This window comes from Pimephales promelas, chromosome 3 (genome assembly GCF_988280905.1).
Source record: "Pimephales promelas chromosome 3, fPimPro1.hap1.1, whole genome shotgun sequence".
NCBI classification, from domain to species: domain Eukaryota; kingdom Metazoa; phylum Chordata; class Actinopteri; order Cypriniformes; family Leuciscidae; genus Pimephales; species Pimephales promelas.
Window position 1 is genome coordinate 16,704,850 of NC_142771.1, and position 16,466 is coordinate 16,721,315.

Consider the following 16,466-nt stretch of genomic DNA (forward strand, 5'->3'; position numbering starts at 1 on the left):
ATAATTATAATAAAGTATAATAAAATAACACTATTTGGAGGTAGCATTCTAAAACTGTGAGCTGAACACATGCAAACAAGAAAGACAAATGTGAGACAACCAACATCAGGCCTAGAGCACTCTCTGGTGTCGACTTTGTGTACATGCTCCTTCATTACTTTTTAAAGCATAGACTTTAAAAAAAAAAAAAAAAGTCAACATGACAAAAATCAACATTCACAATTTTGTTTTGTTTTTTTTGATATCTATTATAAATGATTTACCCATCAGATCATATATATATATATATATATCTTCCCTTCTCTTCTCTGAATAAGTGCTTTCTGGTGTAAGTGCGGGACAACCTGTCAGTCACATGACATCACAGTGCAACAGCGTCCACCAACTTTTTCAGTGGCATTGGTTCCAAGTCTTTGTTAAAGCGTTATAAGCCATGAACCATGCCAACCAACGAGGTGTATCTAAGCATTAAAAACTTTAATCAGAAGCAAAAAAAAAGTACTTTTGGAGTACTTTTGGACTTTTTAGTGAGGGACAAAACTGCAATCCCATGGAGCATTGTATAATCAAATTAAAAATGAAAGAAAAAAATGTTGATTATATATCTATTGAGAGCATAGGAAGACTCGTTTACATTATTTGCTGTGCTGTATGGTAGTGGGCGGAGCTAAAGACATCTCTTGCCATGTTTTGCTTCTTGCTTGGACTCTCTGATTGGTAGTATTTATCTACAGTATACAGAATCATCATGGGTAATGCGGTTTTTCACCATAAATTCCAATTTTAAACCTGGGGCTAAAATATGGGCTGAAGGCTTCATCAGAAGCAAATACAATCGATTAACGACCTCGGAGCTCACAGTAGGGCTAATAATCAATTCCCCTATGGAGAAAAGGAATATATTTTTTACTTCAAGAACTGTTACACACTATAGCAAACCACAACTATCCAATCACTTCCCAATTCCCCAACATCGAGAAGCTGTTTCACTTGGACATCCGTTACTATTTGGAAAAATCTATCGCAACTTCCGTTTATGCCGACTTTATACTAGTACTACAACAAGTGAATTACTGAACAGTTAAAGAGTACAATACCATCATATTTGTTTGCTTTAAATGTTCACTTTGTAGACTAACTCAGCAATGGTTAATATTGTCAAATTGGTAATACCTCAAAACAGATCTCTTTGGTCTTTATTGTAGCCTTTATGACTTTATTTGTATAATGTTATTAAATATATTCTGTTATTAATATTTAATTGTATCTGACCATTATCAAAGAAAGCTGTTATTGAATATAAATACAGTTTGGTTGTACTGCCATAACATTAACAAGTGGAATAATATTACATTGATACCATCCTTTCACATTATACACTATAATAATTTTAAGGTATATACATATCATGTAAACAATGTTGCTCATGAATTCACTCATGAAACGTTTCTACTGTAAAATGTGTGTTTTATATTATGTGTTTATTTGTGCATTGAGCAAAGTTGTGCAGGTTTTAGTCCAATGTTGTGTCCATATGATATGGTGAGTTTGTTCCACATTACCACAGCCACAACTTGCCAGCTCTACCTCAGTGAATCTCCTGTAATGTCCACACACCATTAGCATCACTGGCGGTTTTCATCCCGTTCTTCTGTACGGTGAGCTTGTGAAAGTCAATGTGTCTGAACTCTGCTGCAAAAATCCCAAACAGCGCAAAGAAGCACATGACCAGAGCCCACTCACACATGGCCGCTTCAGAGGGAAACCCTGCGCTATGGAGAGCAAACACTGAGAAGACACAGGGTTAAGGACAACAAAATGAACACATGATCAAATGTAATGAAAATGCACTCATTTCAGAAATCATTTCAGTTATTTTTTTTTCTTTCTGTAAGATCTGAAGGATACTGCAGATGACAAGACTAGTACACAGGCTGCAAAGGATGACACGCACAGGCACCACCCACCAGCGGTCATGTGACGGCGGGCTGTTGTATGAAAGCCACGTCTGGACCCAGAAGTAAGCCAACCCCAGGAAGAAGGCCAGGAGCGCCCCAAGCAGATGAACCACCTTCACTACAGATTGCTAAATGGACACACACATGGACATAATCATTCCTGTATAGCAAATAAAGACCCTGATATACATCAACACTCTTTTTCATTCCATGTTTAGTGGTAAAAAGAAGTTCAAAACACCTTTTCACTGGTATACTGTTTGCAGAACATTTATGTAAATACTGAATACTGTAGATACTGTAGTCACGCCCATGGACAATTGGCGGGGGCTGCTCGATTATGGAAAAAAAATCATAAATCAGGATTATTTTGGTCAGTATTGAAATCACTTCAGGAGTTTCGAAGTTGTAATCTAAATTCTACAGGATGTCAAGGAAACGTGTGCGTCACATTCTTTAACGGTCTGCCTGGAAACAAAGCCGTCGTGACGCCAAACCGACTCATGGAAGAAGAAAGCTGTCATGTTTACAACTGTGACAATGAGCAATTACCGGGATCAACAAAAGACTGGATTTTCAAAAGTATGTGAAGTTCAAGGCTCCATTGTTGCATTAAATTTGCACGTTCTTGAATGAATAATTTAGCCGGTCTTTTATCGTAGGGACATCAACTTTACATTTTCACACCCCTAAACTTGACGCAGAACAAAACGAACTGTGATTGGTTGTGTTACATGTCAGTCAAATATCCTCTTGGGTGGCCCTAGGCCAATGAAAGCTGCGATGGAGTCCAGTCTGAAGGGCCCTGTCCCAAAAAAGCATTCGCGGTCATCCTACGAGTCTGCACTTTCATGACGCAACACCACTTCGACTGTTGGGAAGAAGTCTGCTACCGTGCTCGCACCAGTGCGGTATTTACATTTACATTTATTAATTTAGCTGACTTACAATTGCTATATATGTCAGAGGTTACACGCCTCTGGAGCAACTAGGGGTTAAGTGTCTTGCTCAGGGACACATTGGTGTCTCACAGTGGATTCAAACCCGGGTCTCTCACACCAAAGGCATGTGTCTTATCCACCGTGCTATCATCACCCCATTTGGCAAAAGTGCGCATCGAGGGCACGAATCAACCACTGCTCGAGCACCCTTATGACACCTAAAATTACAAATGGGACACCCTACAGTCTCATGGACTTAACAGACACGTGCACGCCGCAGCTATTGTAGGTCAACAAGACCATAAGAGCATATGAAGTGTGCCATTTGGGACAGAGACAAAGGCGAAATGACACCAGTCTGTTCTTCAATTTTGCTTGGAGTAAATCAGGCTTTTAATGCAAGAGCAAACACAAATAAGCACAATTTTCAAGTAATCAAGTAACGTCCAGTCGTTCTTCACACACACATAAACTGTACCTGGAAGTTTCCTAGAATGGAAATGCCAATGCTAGAGATGAAGCCAAGCACCAGACCGGCTGTATTTAAACGAGACGCACAACTCAAGTCCCGGATCTGTTGAAATCTGATAGTGACAATCCATAGAGCTACATTAAAGAAAGAAAAAGATGTCACACAGAAGGTACAGTACAGAAGGCCTTTTTTTCAAAAGGAGATGATGACAGACTCACCCAACACACAGCAAATATTGCAGATCTGAGAAAACAGGCAGCTCTGGGGGAAGTATGAACCACATGTGCTGAAGGAAACAATATTCATATATTATTTTTTTCTTTTAATCAAGGAATCTTAGCTAGTATCATCTTGTATGCTGTGCTCTATTGGGCAGTGTAGTATGTAAGGGTGTGAATCTTTGGGTAGACAGCATATCGATTAGAATCAGGAATGACTTTTGCAAACTCAGAAATGATTCACGAGAATCAACAATACTACAATTAACACCCAGAAAACTGTTTTTACACCAGATTGTATTGGAAGATCAGTAAATTGAACATAGTGATGAAAGATTTAAGTCATGATGACTTAGCACTTTGTACTTGGAGGTCTAAATGAGATTGCAATAAGCAGTATATGTTGTGCTTTGTAAATGTAATCATGTAAGAGTACCAAGTATTCAGTTTCAATACTCAACTAAAGTACAAATTCCTAAAAAAAATAATACTTAATCTTTGTCAAGTACATCTACTCAAGAAACTCTGATGTCTGAACTCAGATTACAAACCTGATGTAAGGGAATTCTGCAGTTATATTAACAGTGTTATTGGACACTGCAATGGCATACCTGCACACAAACAGGAACAGAAAGAGTCAAAAACAACAACAACAACACAAAGATGATTTTGTAAAGAGTGAGTGAAACTGAAAGAAACTCACACAACCCAAAGCCCAATTGTTCCAAACACTGCCAGAATGACAGGGAGTAACGCCCACGCCCACATGACGGACCAATCAGATCACCTGTAGATAGATCATGTGTCTCTTTACCTTATGAGATCACATTTATTAGCATAAAGTCCCTTTCATCACTGTGTGACCAAACAAACATTCCAATAACCGAACTGTTCCCTACGAATCCTTTACAGAATATATTCGACCATCTTAAAGGGGTGGTTCGGAATTTTGGACATCGGGCCTCATTTCCAAGTGAACCGAAGTGTTATTTATCAGTGGAGACAGTTTTGAAAAAAAAATTCATCAAGTCGTCCCAGTTGCATAGTCGCTGGTGCTAGGCTACTGCGAGTCAACGGTAACTTTTAACATGCAATTAAAGACAGTTTTACCCACTCCACAGTACACCAAAAGCAAATCAATTATAACGACAGACTATCGATGTAAGTGTCTGTTGAGAGAATAATGTTTGAAATCAAACTCCCTTTTATTGCATTACAATAGTTATAAATAATGTTTTACCTATATTTATATTCGCATTCTAACGTTACAGTAGCGGCGGAGCGATATGAAGTTACCTAGGCAACCGAGAGTTGACGCATGTTGTGAGAAGACGTGAAAGTGCACGCGCGCTTTCTCTCTTTCTAGTCTGCTCGTCCAGTCAAGCGCAGCAGTCTCTATAAAATAAAAGGGTAAGTTAGTTTGATTTCTAACATTATTCTCTCAACAGACACTTACATTGATAGTCTGGCGTTATAATTGATTTGCTTTCGGTGTACTGTGGAGTGGGTAAAACTGTTTTTAATTTTAATGGCTAAAAGTTACTGTTGACTCGCGCTAGCCTAGCACAGGCGAACTATGCAACTGGGACAATTGGATGGAATTTTAAAACTGTCTCCACTGATAAATAACACTAAGGCTCACTTGGAAATGAGGCCCGATGTCCAAAATTCCGAACCACCCAGTTTAAAATGCAACAAGAACAACGGCATTGAGAAGTGTAAGCATACAATATCACATCACAGGAAGTGCACATGGAAATTTAGCAATCAATCGTGATTTTGCGCAACCTTGGTACTGCACTAAACTGAACTAAATGCAGTTCAAAAGAATCAAGTGCCTAGCGTTTGTATTCAGGTTAATTCATCTCAGGTATTGTTGTTTGAGGAAATAAAGATGTGACTGTTACAACGGCATTATCAAGACACATATATTTTTATGTTAAACATCGCATGTTATATTAATAAATATTTCATACATTTTTAAATGAATACAAATATAATAATTTAACATGTGAAACAATATAGTACATCATGTATTTTGAATAACAAAAGCCTGCAAAGGGAATCTGTGAATCAGAAAGCAGCTCTAGATAAACAGATTTAGCAAATATCTGCTTTGATTTTTACAACCCCAGCAGTATAAGTTATCACAGTAGCAGAGAGTTTAACGGAGATTCACGTTTTACTCCACATACCAGTCTTGGTTACAGTAGTGTTGAAGCTCAACAGGTATTTTATTCTGAACAACCATATAAAGAAATGAAAATTGTCTTTACTGACTGTTAAAACCTCACAACCAAATTCTCTTTCAGCACTTTTTTACAAGCTGTACATCTGCCAGTTTTTCTTTAAATGGCAAAGTCTGGTATGCATATTTTGAGACAATAGTTTACAGCTTCAGTGGGAATTAATTTTACAGTCTATTTCTCATGTTTTCTCAGGCCAGAGTACAATGACATTCCCCTTTAAAGCTTTGCTCTCAGGGTTTCGTCTTTGCTTTTGTGGAAATTGTTCCCAACCACTATAATGTCAGATGTTCAAAATCTTGTAAAACTGTTTTTGTGGCAATTTTTAGAATAATCTGAATTCAGAGTACAAATGCAAAGCATTAGACTCAGACAAAAAATAGAAATGATTTCTTATACCCGTAACATCCATTAAGATGTCAAACACACAACCCCTACTGTATGTCAGATCCATTTAACTATTTTTGACAACAGAAAAGACAACACAACCACAACTTGCCTAGAATTCATTTGAAAACCTGTTGACAACATCTTCAATTTAAGATAAAATGTGAGAAATCTTAACTACAAGAAAAGAGCAGGCATTGAAGTCAGCAAAAGAAGTTGAACATTTTATAGAAGAAGCCTTTGTACACATACACTACCATTATAAAATTTGGGGTCAGTATTTTTTATTCATCAAGTAAGCAGCCAATCAAGAGACAGCCACTTCCTGTATGCAAACGGCCAAGTGTTTAAACCAAACTACAAAATGAGAACAAAATATGACATAAGAAGTGATTCTTACCATGGGATGATTTGACTGAGTATCCACAGGCAAATGAATCCCTGCTAATCTGTGGAATAAGAGGAGAAACGCCAGACTGGTTCAAGCTGACGTTATAGTAAATGTAAACGTTTCAAACCCTGTAACTATGGACTTTGCACAAGGATAATTGATTTATAGCTGCACGACTATTGCCAGTCATTTAGAGGTGTGCGTGCTTAAACTGGTACAAGACAGAGCAAAGTGTGTTTGTGCTGTACATGTTGTTACACCAACGGTTATAATAGCAAGAGACACAGTATCACTTACACACAAGTGAATAATCTGTTGGTGTCCTCCCTCATTAGTTTTATTATACAGCCAGTTAAGTAATTGTTAAAGGAAACCTATAAACATCTAAATAGTTTCATTACTACTTAACACCACGTGTATGATTAACTAGTTCGTAAACCTAAACTTTTTTTCCAATACTTATTATTTAGGGTCCAATTCTCACTATTAACTAGCTGCTTATTAGCATGCATATCACTAGAATATTGGCTGTTTATTACTAAGTATAAAGCACATATTAATGCCTTTTTCTGCATGACCATATTCTACATCCCTAATCCTATCAATACCTTAACTTGAAACTCAAAAGTCATAATCAATAGTTGGACCCCAATCTAAAGTGAAACCATAAATTTACAATTGTTTTATTTTCATTTAAATTTTTCAGTCTATATTTCCTGATATATTGATATATTGTTTATTTAATATATACACCAATAAAAAATATATATATACTTGGTAATACCATGAAAGCTGTTATTTTGATCAAAAAAACTCAATGTTCCCATTCACAACTCATTTAAACTATTTGGGAAAATGAAACCCCTGATATTTCACTCATCACAATATAAATGCAAAGGTTAGTTGAAGCATAACTATGTATAAATATTTATGGAATAAAATAGCATAAGGACTGAACTGCATCAATAAGCTTGTTTTACCCGACAGACTTTAAGTCTTTAGACATATGACAATGCTGACACTTACACTCGTCACACTTACATTTTAAAAGAGAGAACATTATGTGAAAAGATTAGGCTACTTAGTTAATGGCTCTTAAACACATACCCTTTCCTAAACATCGAGCCACTGTGTGCACGGTCCCATCGCTTCCTGTTGTGCATGTCAAATAAAATCAGTCATAATCAATAAGTCATTTCTAATGTTTTTTTGTTTTTTTTTGTATCAGTATAAAGTTTCTGAATGTTATTTATATAAAACACACATTGTTATTCACGATTAAGTACATCACACTTAATGAATTTCTAAACTTATTTTACCATTAGTTACGCGAGGCAAAAGTGGAAAAAAATGAAGAATAAACTGAAATTCATGGCATTTAAACAACTATTGCTCACATATTTAAATGCTGCTATTAGAATATTGAGAGTAAACGTCATATTACTTTACGGAGAGCTTACAACCAACTAGTTACGTTCTGCCTTAAGAACAAATGGTGCGACCGAGTCAAGTGCAGAGTTAGTTACAAACTAGATAGTAGTTACTAAGCCTCTAGAGTGGACTTAACGTTCCACTTTAAGAAAGAACGTACGAATGGCTGGTAAAACCGACCCTACACTGGAGTTTGAGAACTAAATGTCAGAATGTCACATAAAAGAGCACACAAAAAGTTAAACAGTTTGCCATTTATTCATTGTCATACAGTTCTGATGCATCAGTCACAGGATCGCATGTGTGTGTCTTAAAGTTCTAGTTCAATCTTCACGTCCATTTTACTTTTGTATGGCTCTAGAACAGTTCTGACCTCCTCAGACAAAAATCTTGTAACCTGAGAAAAGCATGATTAAAGCATTACGATAAATATTAATAGGACAGCAGTAGATGAACAGGTGTGTCTAGGCTTCATGCGTGTACCTGTTCTGGGGCTCGGCCGATGAAGGTTTTGGGATCCAGAACGCTGTCCAGCTGTCCGAGTATGGGGGTGAAATATGGATCAGCCTGAACCCGAGCCAGTAGGTCATTATCTCCCCCTTCCTGTTTTACCACGGCCGCAGCTTGCTGGGACAGCACACGGATCTTCTCATGGCAGTCCTGAGTGTGTTTTCAGTTCAGGCATGTTAGTTATGCTAGGCACTAGCATAACTATGTTTTTTGACACTGTGTTTTTGTCTTGTCGTAATCTTCATGCAGCAATCTCTCTTGATCCAAAGACTAATTTCTCCGGTGGGAGACAAATAAAGATACTCTGACTCTGACACTATACACATCTGCTGTGTACACAGAAACAATATTTACAGCAAATCATTTATTCAAAATAGGTTGGGGTTGATTTGCCAAAGCAAATTTATTTACAAGACAAGAATTTTCTTATTCATTTACTGATGATTGTTCTGACCTGTCTGTTTCCTCCGGCCTTCACCATGGCCATGATGATGTTTTCAGTAGCCATGAAGGGCAGCTCATGACGGATATGCCTCTCGATCACCTATAAAAGAGAAAATGATTAAAGGGGTTATGAACTGCATTGTCTTTTTTTTTTTTTTTTTTTTTTATGTATAATCATCTCTGAGATCCCCTCATCAAGATTTTTAGATTTAAAAAAAAAACATCATAATTTAGAAGTAATAGGCTATTTTCTTTCCTGTTTTTGACCCTCTCTTTGAAATATGGTGCCACATTCAAGACTTGGAAGTAAACACCCACTATTATTGATTAACATTTTTGTATATTAAATTTTACATATTAAAATATTTTTTTCAATGTCCCCATCATAACATGCGTGCCTGTTTTGAAAACTTCCGATATTGAAAAATGGCAACAAGTAAAATTCAGCCAAACATGCTCAGCTTTGCCAGAGTCTACACCTCAAAGACAGCTTGCCAATTAATCCCCCCTTTTTTTTTTATTCCTTATGCATTTGTGAGGTACAGTAGTGGGCAGCTTGGTTTTAATAAAATCTGTTTTTGGACTAACAAGCAGGCTTTGGATTCTGAAACAGGATGTTTTTTATAGTACAATGACCTCTTATAAATCAAAAGATCAAGAATATTTTATCTCACAATTCATGACCTCTTTAAACAGTACAGCTGTTGATTTAATGTGATCATTATCTATAATAGACTGTCTAATGTAAAGGTTTTTAATTATATTCATTTGGGGCTTTACTCATCAAATATTGTTATATGGTTTAAATATCATTAATAAATGCATTGATAGAATGTTTCTTGAGCAGAAAACCTGCATATAACAATGATTTCTGAAAGATCATGTGACTGAAGAAGACAGGAGTAATGATTCTAAAATACAGATTTGGCATCACAGGAATAAATTACATTTTTAAATATTAAAAGTTATTTTAAATTGTAAAAATATTTCAGAATGTAACTATATTTTAGATTTGCTTTAGTGAACATAAAGAACTACTTTGAAAAACAAAAGAAAAATGTCTTTTTGCACAGTAGTGTATATGCAATTATTTGCTCTAAGTAATTAGCGTCTCATTTAGTTTTGTGATAAAACTTGATACTGATAATTGCCAGCCCTGATGAAAACTTTTAAAAAATGGGTGTTGAAAAGAGACGACCCAGAAGTCAAAATGCATTGAGAGTTGCACACACACACCTTAGGATACACCACCAGCCCCTCAGTGATGTTCTGCAGAGTGCTGAGGATGATGTCAGCTGTGAGGAAGGACTCGGGCAATGAGATCCTCCTAAATAAGCATAAAATAAAATATTGAGACAAGTTGTTGGTGAAAGAAAGAGCCTAAAGTTTCATTTTTACAAAGCCAAGACGGTGCAATGCCACATCATATGGTCAGACAACAGATGTCATAACAGTGCCTGTTAGCGCTGTCGTCCAGGGTTCTTTCCAGCCACTGCACTGATGCGGTCTGCAGAGGATCTGACACCAGCGCCATCAGGTGGCGAGCAAGACTACAGCAGCGCTCAGCACGCATGGGGTTTCTCTTGTACGGCATGGCACTGGAACCTACAAACAAAGGAAACCATGACAGATCAGAAGTTGATTTAAAATGTGATCAAAATCCTGTCTCACATACAAACTCACCAATCTGCTCTTTCTCAAAGGGCTCCTCGATCTCTTTCAGATTAGCCAACAGACGAATATCAGTGCAAATCTACAGCAAAAACAGGTTGTTTTAATCAAACAAATATTGTCTGTTGCTTTTGTGGGCTGACTAGTGTGGATTGGTATGGCGGCTCATTTATAAGTTCATAAAGCTGATCTGATATTCATGTCTGACCTTGTGTACTGAGGCTCCGAGACTGGCCAGCACACAGAGCGAGTCGACATCCACCTTACGACTGTACGTCTGACCCGTCACCAAGTATGATCTAGAGAAATAGAGAACTCAATAACCATGTGCACACAAAAACATGCCAACTGTAAGTCTCTAGCATACAAGTTAAGCAATTTGAAGCATTTATAAAACAACGAAAGCAGGAATTAAATAGCCTGAACATACTTTTTAAATCCAGCCATCTCAGTAACCTTCCTATCCAACTCCTCCACCTAAGAGAGAAAAGTCAAATGTCAGTTCAACCATAGAACATACTAGAGATGGGACGATACACCCATCCGATTTGATAATATCACGATTTTGGCCATTCATTTACACGTTTTTGAAAACGATACCCTTACCGTCTCCAAATAAACTACAAAAATGTGAATTTGTGAAAATGCTATTGTCATATGCATGCGTATTACATGTTCAGTCTTTGGGTGCTTAGTGTTTCTTTATAAAGTGACTTTGCCAACAACTGGCCTGGCATAAGTAATAGAGCGTTTCAGTTCTTTTCGCGGACCTGTGTGAACAGGGAGCGTTTTGACAACGTTGTCATCTGTATGCGAAAAGCGCAAAGAAAAACCTTTCCGTCTTTAGTACATCTTTGTCGTGTAAACGTACCCTAAATGTATTCATTGCAACACTGATAAAGCACAAAAATGTACATTTTTGGGTCAAATGTAAGGTCAGTAAGATTTTTTACGTATTTATGAAAAGTTGCAAGTTTTTGTTACAAATACAGTGGAAAAAAAGTCATTAGGAAATATTATTGCAATTTACAAAAAACTCTTTTCTATGTTAATGTTGAAAACAGCTTCACTCTTAAATAGTACTTAATTTTTTTTGTGAAAACCTTCCTACATTTTATTCATGAGTTAAAATAACATTTATTATTTTTTTTATTTAAGTCTTTACTGTCACTTTTAATTAATTTCATGGATCCTTATGTATCCTTAGTATTCATTTATTTGAAAAAAAAATGATAATAATTATAAAAATCGTACTGACTACAAACTTTTGAAAGGTAGTGTCTATAGTACGTATGCTGGAGACAAAGTCCACACTACTAGGTATAAAGTAAGCCTTGAAGTATACAAATCCGATTGAGCTGTTGATTTTCATGCAGCTGCATTCACCTTCTCATGATCCCCCTGGAAGAGCTGCAGGAAGCTGGCCTGAGTGCCTGTGGTTCCTTTGACGCCCCGGAAGCGCAGGTCCTCTCTTGCACGCTGAAGATTGCGCATGTCCATGACCAGATCCTGCAGCCACAGACACGCACGCTTCCCGACAGTAGTCAGCTGAGCTGGTCTGAGAAAAAGATGGGGACGAGGAGAGGGGAAATAAACCCAAAACCAGCCTAGTATTGTTGTATTAAATGAAGAAACTGAAAGGATGAAAGGAAGGAATATGAAAAATAAGAGATTTGAAGAAAATGAATAATGCTGTATGGGTTACAAAACGAGTGAATGCTGAATAGATGTCAAAGATTCGATGGACAGATCATAAATGCATAGACGATGGGGAGGAAGAAAAGAAAACGGTAGAAACAATTAAGTTTACATGCACACTTTAAACATGCTCTAACATCTAAATTCTTATTTTAGAGGTTTAATACATGCACCGAACCCTGAAATTACTCACTGATAGTGGGTGAAGCCTAAAGTCGGCTGGTCGGCGTATTTCTCTGCAAAGTTAGCCAGCCTGTCTATAACACGAGCCAACTATAGAAGAGAGAATGTTTGAAAACAATAAACACTTTACTGCAGTGGATGGAAATTATGGAGGAATAGGTGTGCCAAATTTGTGGTCAAAGCAATTTTTTTTTTCACATTCAAACTATAAACTGTTTTAAATATACATTTATTTTCCAATTTGACAAGTCATTTATTATGTAATGTTACACTTAACTACATTTCTTAAATTAATTAGACCATTTTACAATATTAATTTGTCAAAATAATTTAATACAGTACATTGATAATTGATTTCTTAATTTTATATTTAAATGGAACTAAGAACCTTAATAAGCATCAGTCGTCATACGCTGGAAAATATCAGAAAGTCAAACCTTGGGTAGCAGAATATCAAATCCATCACGCAGCATTATCAGATCCTACAGATAAAGCATACACACATTTCAATAAGACCATTTTAAAATAATATACTGACTTTAGAACATACTTTTCTTCCACTGAGTCCAATTAGGAACAGATAGTGGTGTGAATATTTTTGGCTCACCGTGTTGTCTCCCACATAACAGGAAGTGGCTCCCAAGTGGATGATGGGAGCAGCAGTGGGGCAGCAATGAGCGAATGTGTGCACATGAGCCATGACATCATGCCTCAACTTCCTCTCTTCCTCTGCAGCCATGACGAAATCAATGTCGTCCGCGTGAGACTCCATCTCGCTCACCTGGGCATCGGTTATGGGGAGACCCAACGCCTGCAGACAGAATATTAGAGCGATAAAGAAATGTATTAAAAATAGATGGCATTTTCATGCATTAAACATTCCCATTGTAATTCAAGCACCAAGTTGCAATATGTAGAAGCTTGTTAGTAGCTTACATTTGAGGTATGACTGTAATTTATGTTGTAGACAAAACAAGTATCATGAAAGTCACAAAACCGATTAGAACTTTTACAGGGCTTGAACTTTTTTTTTTTTATTCTGTGTTGGAGGACAACAACCTGAACAGCTCCATTCACAATAAAGCTTATTGTGCTTACAATGTCAAAGCAGCACAATATACCAAATAACATATTGGTTACCAGCAAATTTCAGAGATTTTGTTAAATTATATTATAATTTATTAATATTAATTATTAATGCATTGCATTGCATTCCCATTTCTATTATCTTTATTATTTATCATATTTTTTGCAAATCTCACAATGACTATCCATTTTCATATGGCTCATTTTAAATGTTGTCAGATCTATTTATTTAATGCTTTAGTTGATTTATTATAAAATTATGATGAATATAATAAAGTATAAATTATTTGCTAATTACATCGGCCAGAAATGCAATATTGTTGCATCCTCATATCATTTTGCTGTGCGTAACTTCTTTCATCATTAGCAATACACAGAGAGTCACTCATAAGTCATAAGCCACTCTCCTGTCAACCTTGGCATTTACATTAGTTATTTTGGAAGCACACACTCGTACAATCTTTCCCAGGGGTTCGTCTAGTACTGTGCGTCCCAAGGACTATATTAGTAAAGTTCTGCAACGTGACTTTACTTCCAGAGAACAGAAACCCGTCTGTCTCATCATCGGGTCAGAGAATGACCACCATGTGACCAGTGCTAATTGAACAGACTGCGGCATTTAATTGGAGAGATATGGGTAACCGGGTGGCTGATTGTAAAATCTTGGTTCTTGATTTATACACACTTCAAACAAAAAATCAATATGCAAGCCTTCCCATGTCACCTAACACAGCAAAGTCCACCAGTCAACAGTCAATAATTAGATTTCTTATCATATCAACTATTGTTAAGCTCAGCAGACTGAATATCTGTTATCTGAATTTGAGAGTCCTCTTCTAATGCTGGTTCCTACACTATCATCTAAACTGCTGAGTTGCAGTGAGCTTATGTTTTGAGAGATTCAGTGACCTTTAACCTGACATATAAGGAGCTAGACATGACAGTTATAAAAACAGTGGTATAAGTTTTATGTACTGCATAGTGCATACAAAAATTACTTTCACCAAATTACTTCTTTGTATAGGCAAGTTTGTCAGCCTGGTCCACTTTTTAAAAAATTAAATATTACAGCACAGCTCATGTCCAAACTTTCAAACTATTTTTAGACTAAGAGAGTTGGCAACTTGAGACCTCCACTCACTCACTGACTCAAGGTCAAAACTCAAGACAGTACCGCACATTCAGAGGATCACAATAACAACAAAATTAGCATCAATCAAGTTAACAGTCTGTAAAAATACACGTAAGAGAAATATCCAGACCTTCTCTGCCTTAGCGAGATAAATCCACAGTTTTCTCCACGTGGTGAATTTCTTCCTGTCGCTGAAGTTATAGGCCATTTCTTTGCTGGCGTACCGCGACACCAGCGGTGAGCGGTATTTCATGTACTCGTCCCCGGATCCCTCCATGGCAGCAGCAGATCAGTGAAGCGCCCAGAAAAGAAAAGCGACCAAGCGACCCTTTTACTGTCTATGCCAAGCAAGCGACCAAACAATGTCTTCTTCTTTGATTTGATTTGATTGGCGGTTGGCAACCAGCATTTAGGAGCATTACCGCCACCTACCGGACTGGAGTGTGGAACAGATAATTTTAAGAAGAAAAAAAATAACATTTATCCTTTCCATTAACCCTGTATTTTTCAGATATTTAATTAGGTGTTTTCATAAAGAATGTCTTCTTCTTCTTTCAGGATATAATGGCGGTTCTCAAAGGTGCATTACTGCCACTATAGACTGTCACTGGAGTGTGAGCATTAAAACGGCATCAAAAAGAGATAGAGGAACTCCTATTAAATTCTTGCGCTTATAGCTCAGTGTTTTTTAAAAGCAAAATTAACAGCCTGTGTATTTTCCCAGATGTTTTCCCCAATAAACACTCAAGTGTAAAACTTTGTTCATCCATTTGTGCGTTTAATTCTATTCTATTTTCTTCAGTCTAACAATGTTTCACTGTCTCTTGTACATCACAATAAGTGCATAATCCAGTGGGGTGTTTTCCTATTGTATACATTGTTGCATTTAAACCAGTGTGACCCATTCTAAGACATGAAACTCCCTTGGGCTTCTGCCCTTCCTCATCCTTGTGACTACTTGATTTTGAATAGCCTACACTCTAAAAAATGCTGGGTTGTTTTAACCCAATTTTGGGTCAAATATGGACAAACCTGAAATGTTGGGTTAAAAATGTAATGTAAAAATTTAACCCAACGGCTGGGTTAGTCCATATTTGACCCAAAGTTGGGTTAAAACAACCCAGCATTTTTTAGAGTGTACTGTAGGCAATAGATGACGTCCTGTATCCACTGTGTTCCAATATTCCTGCCATATTTGTGGAAGAGTGTTGTTTTATAATGGTTTTAACCTCTTCTCTACTTATTGGTATGTGCACATCTACTGTTTCATGCTTTATAGAGATTTCTGCTAGCATATCTACAACTTCATTTCCTCCCACCCCTTCATGAGCAGGAACCCAAAGGAAGGACTCTTATTATGAAGTATGAGGAGCATGTGGAGGTGCCGTTAATACATTAGTTTGTTTATTTATTTGCTTTGATTTTTACAATTTATTTGATCATATAAATATTAAATATTTTATACTCACACTAGGCCTACAGTAGTTTTTGATGTATGACACTTTATAAGGAACAAAAACTTTTGTTTGTCCAGTGTTTGCTTTACTCGCTATAGTATGTCAATGCTGCTGGGTTTAGGTCATACTGCAGAATCAGGTGGGTGGTGCTAAACTGGTCACTTCGATCTTTTCATTGGTCTAATGACAGCCTTTGCTCCACCCCCAAACCCAGCACTACACAATAAAAGAATAGCAAACC

The 16,466-nt window shown here is 36.9% G+C and overlaps 2 protein-coding genes across 4 annotated transcripts; both read right to left on the bottom strand.

Moving 5' to 3' along the window:
* Positions 1–425: 425 nt before the first annotated feature.
* On the bottom strand, positions 426–8,132 carry tmem150b (transmembrane protein 150B). Of its 2 annotated transcripts, none has more exons than XM_089128390.1 (8): positions 7,721–8,132; positions 6,623–6,671; positions 4,293–4,403; positions 4,141–4,200; positions 3,590–3,657; positions 3,378–3,505; positions 1,909–2,086; positions 426–1,788 (listed from the first exon to the last, which is right to left on the bottom strand). In XM_089128390.1, exons 3-8 carry the CDS (start codon positions 4,355–4,357, stop codon positions 1,589–1,591), a joined length of 699 nt encoding a protein of 232 aa, XP_088984516.1. In that variant the 5' UTR covers positions 4,358–4,403; positions 6,623–6,671; positions 7,721–8,132; the 3' UTR covers positions 426–1,588. The 2 variants fall into 2 exon arrangements, with proteins under 2 accessions (XP_088984516.1, XP_039543242.2); XM_039687308.2 differs by having other exon boundaries at positions 428–1,788; positions 4,293–4,376.
* Positions 8,133–8,283: 151 nt separating this feature from the next.
* Positions 8,284–15,134, bottom strand: adsl (adenylosuccinate lyase). Of its 2 annotated transcripts, XM_039687288.2 has the most exons (13): positions 14,899–15,134; positions 13,158–13,361; positions 12,988–13,032; positions 12,561–12,640; positions 12,056–12,227; positions 11,100–11,146; positions 10,878–10,968; positions 10,682–10,751; positions 10,456–10,603; positions 10,235–10,325; positions 9,009–9,098; positions 8,528–8,704; positions 8,284–8,441 (listed from the first exon to the last, which is right to left on the bottom strand). In XM_039687288.2, the coding sequence occupies exons 1-13, from the start codon at positions 15,043–15,045 to the stop codon at positions 8,355–8,357; spliced, it is 1,449 nt and encodes a 482-aa protein (XP_039543222.1). In that variant the 5' UTR covers positions 15,046–15,134; the 3' UTR covers positions 8,284–8,354. The 2 variants fall into 2 exon arrangements, with proteins under 2 accessions (XP_039543222.1, XP_039543223.2); XM_039687289.2 differs by lacking the exon at positions 8,284–8,441 and having other exon boundaries at positions 8,665–8,880.
* Between the last annotated feature and the right edge of the window lie 1,332 nt (positions 15,135–16,466).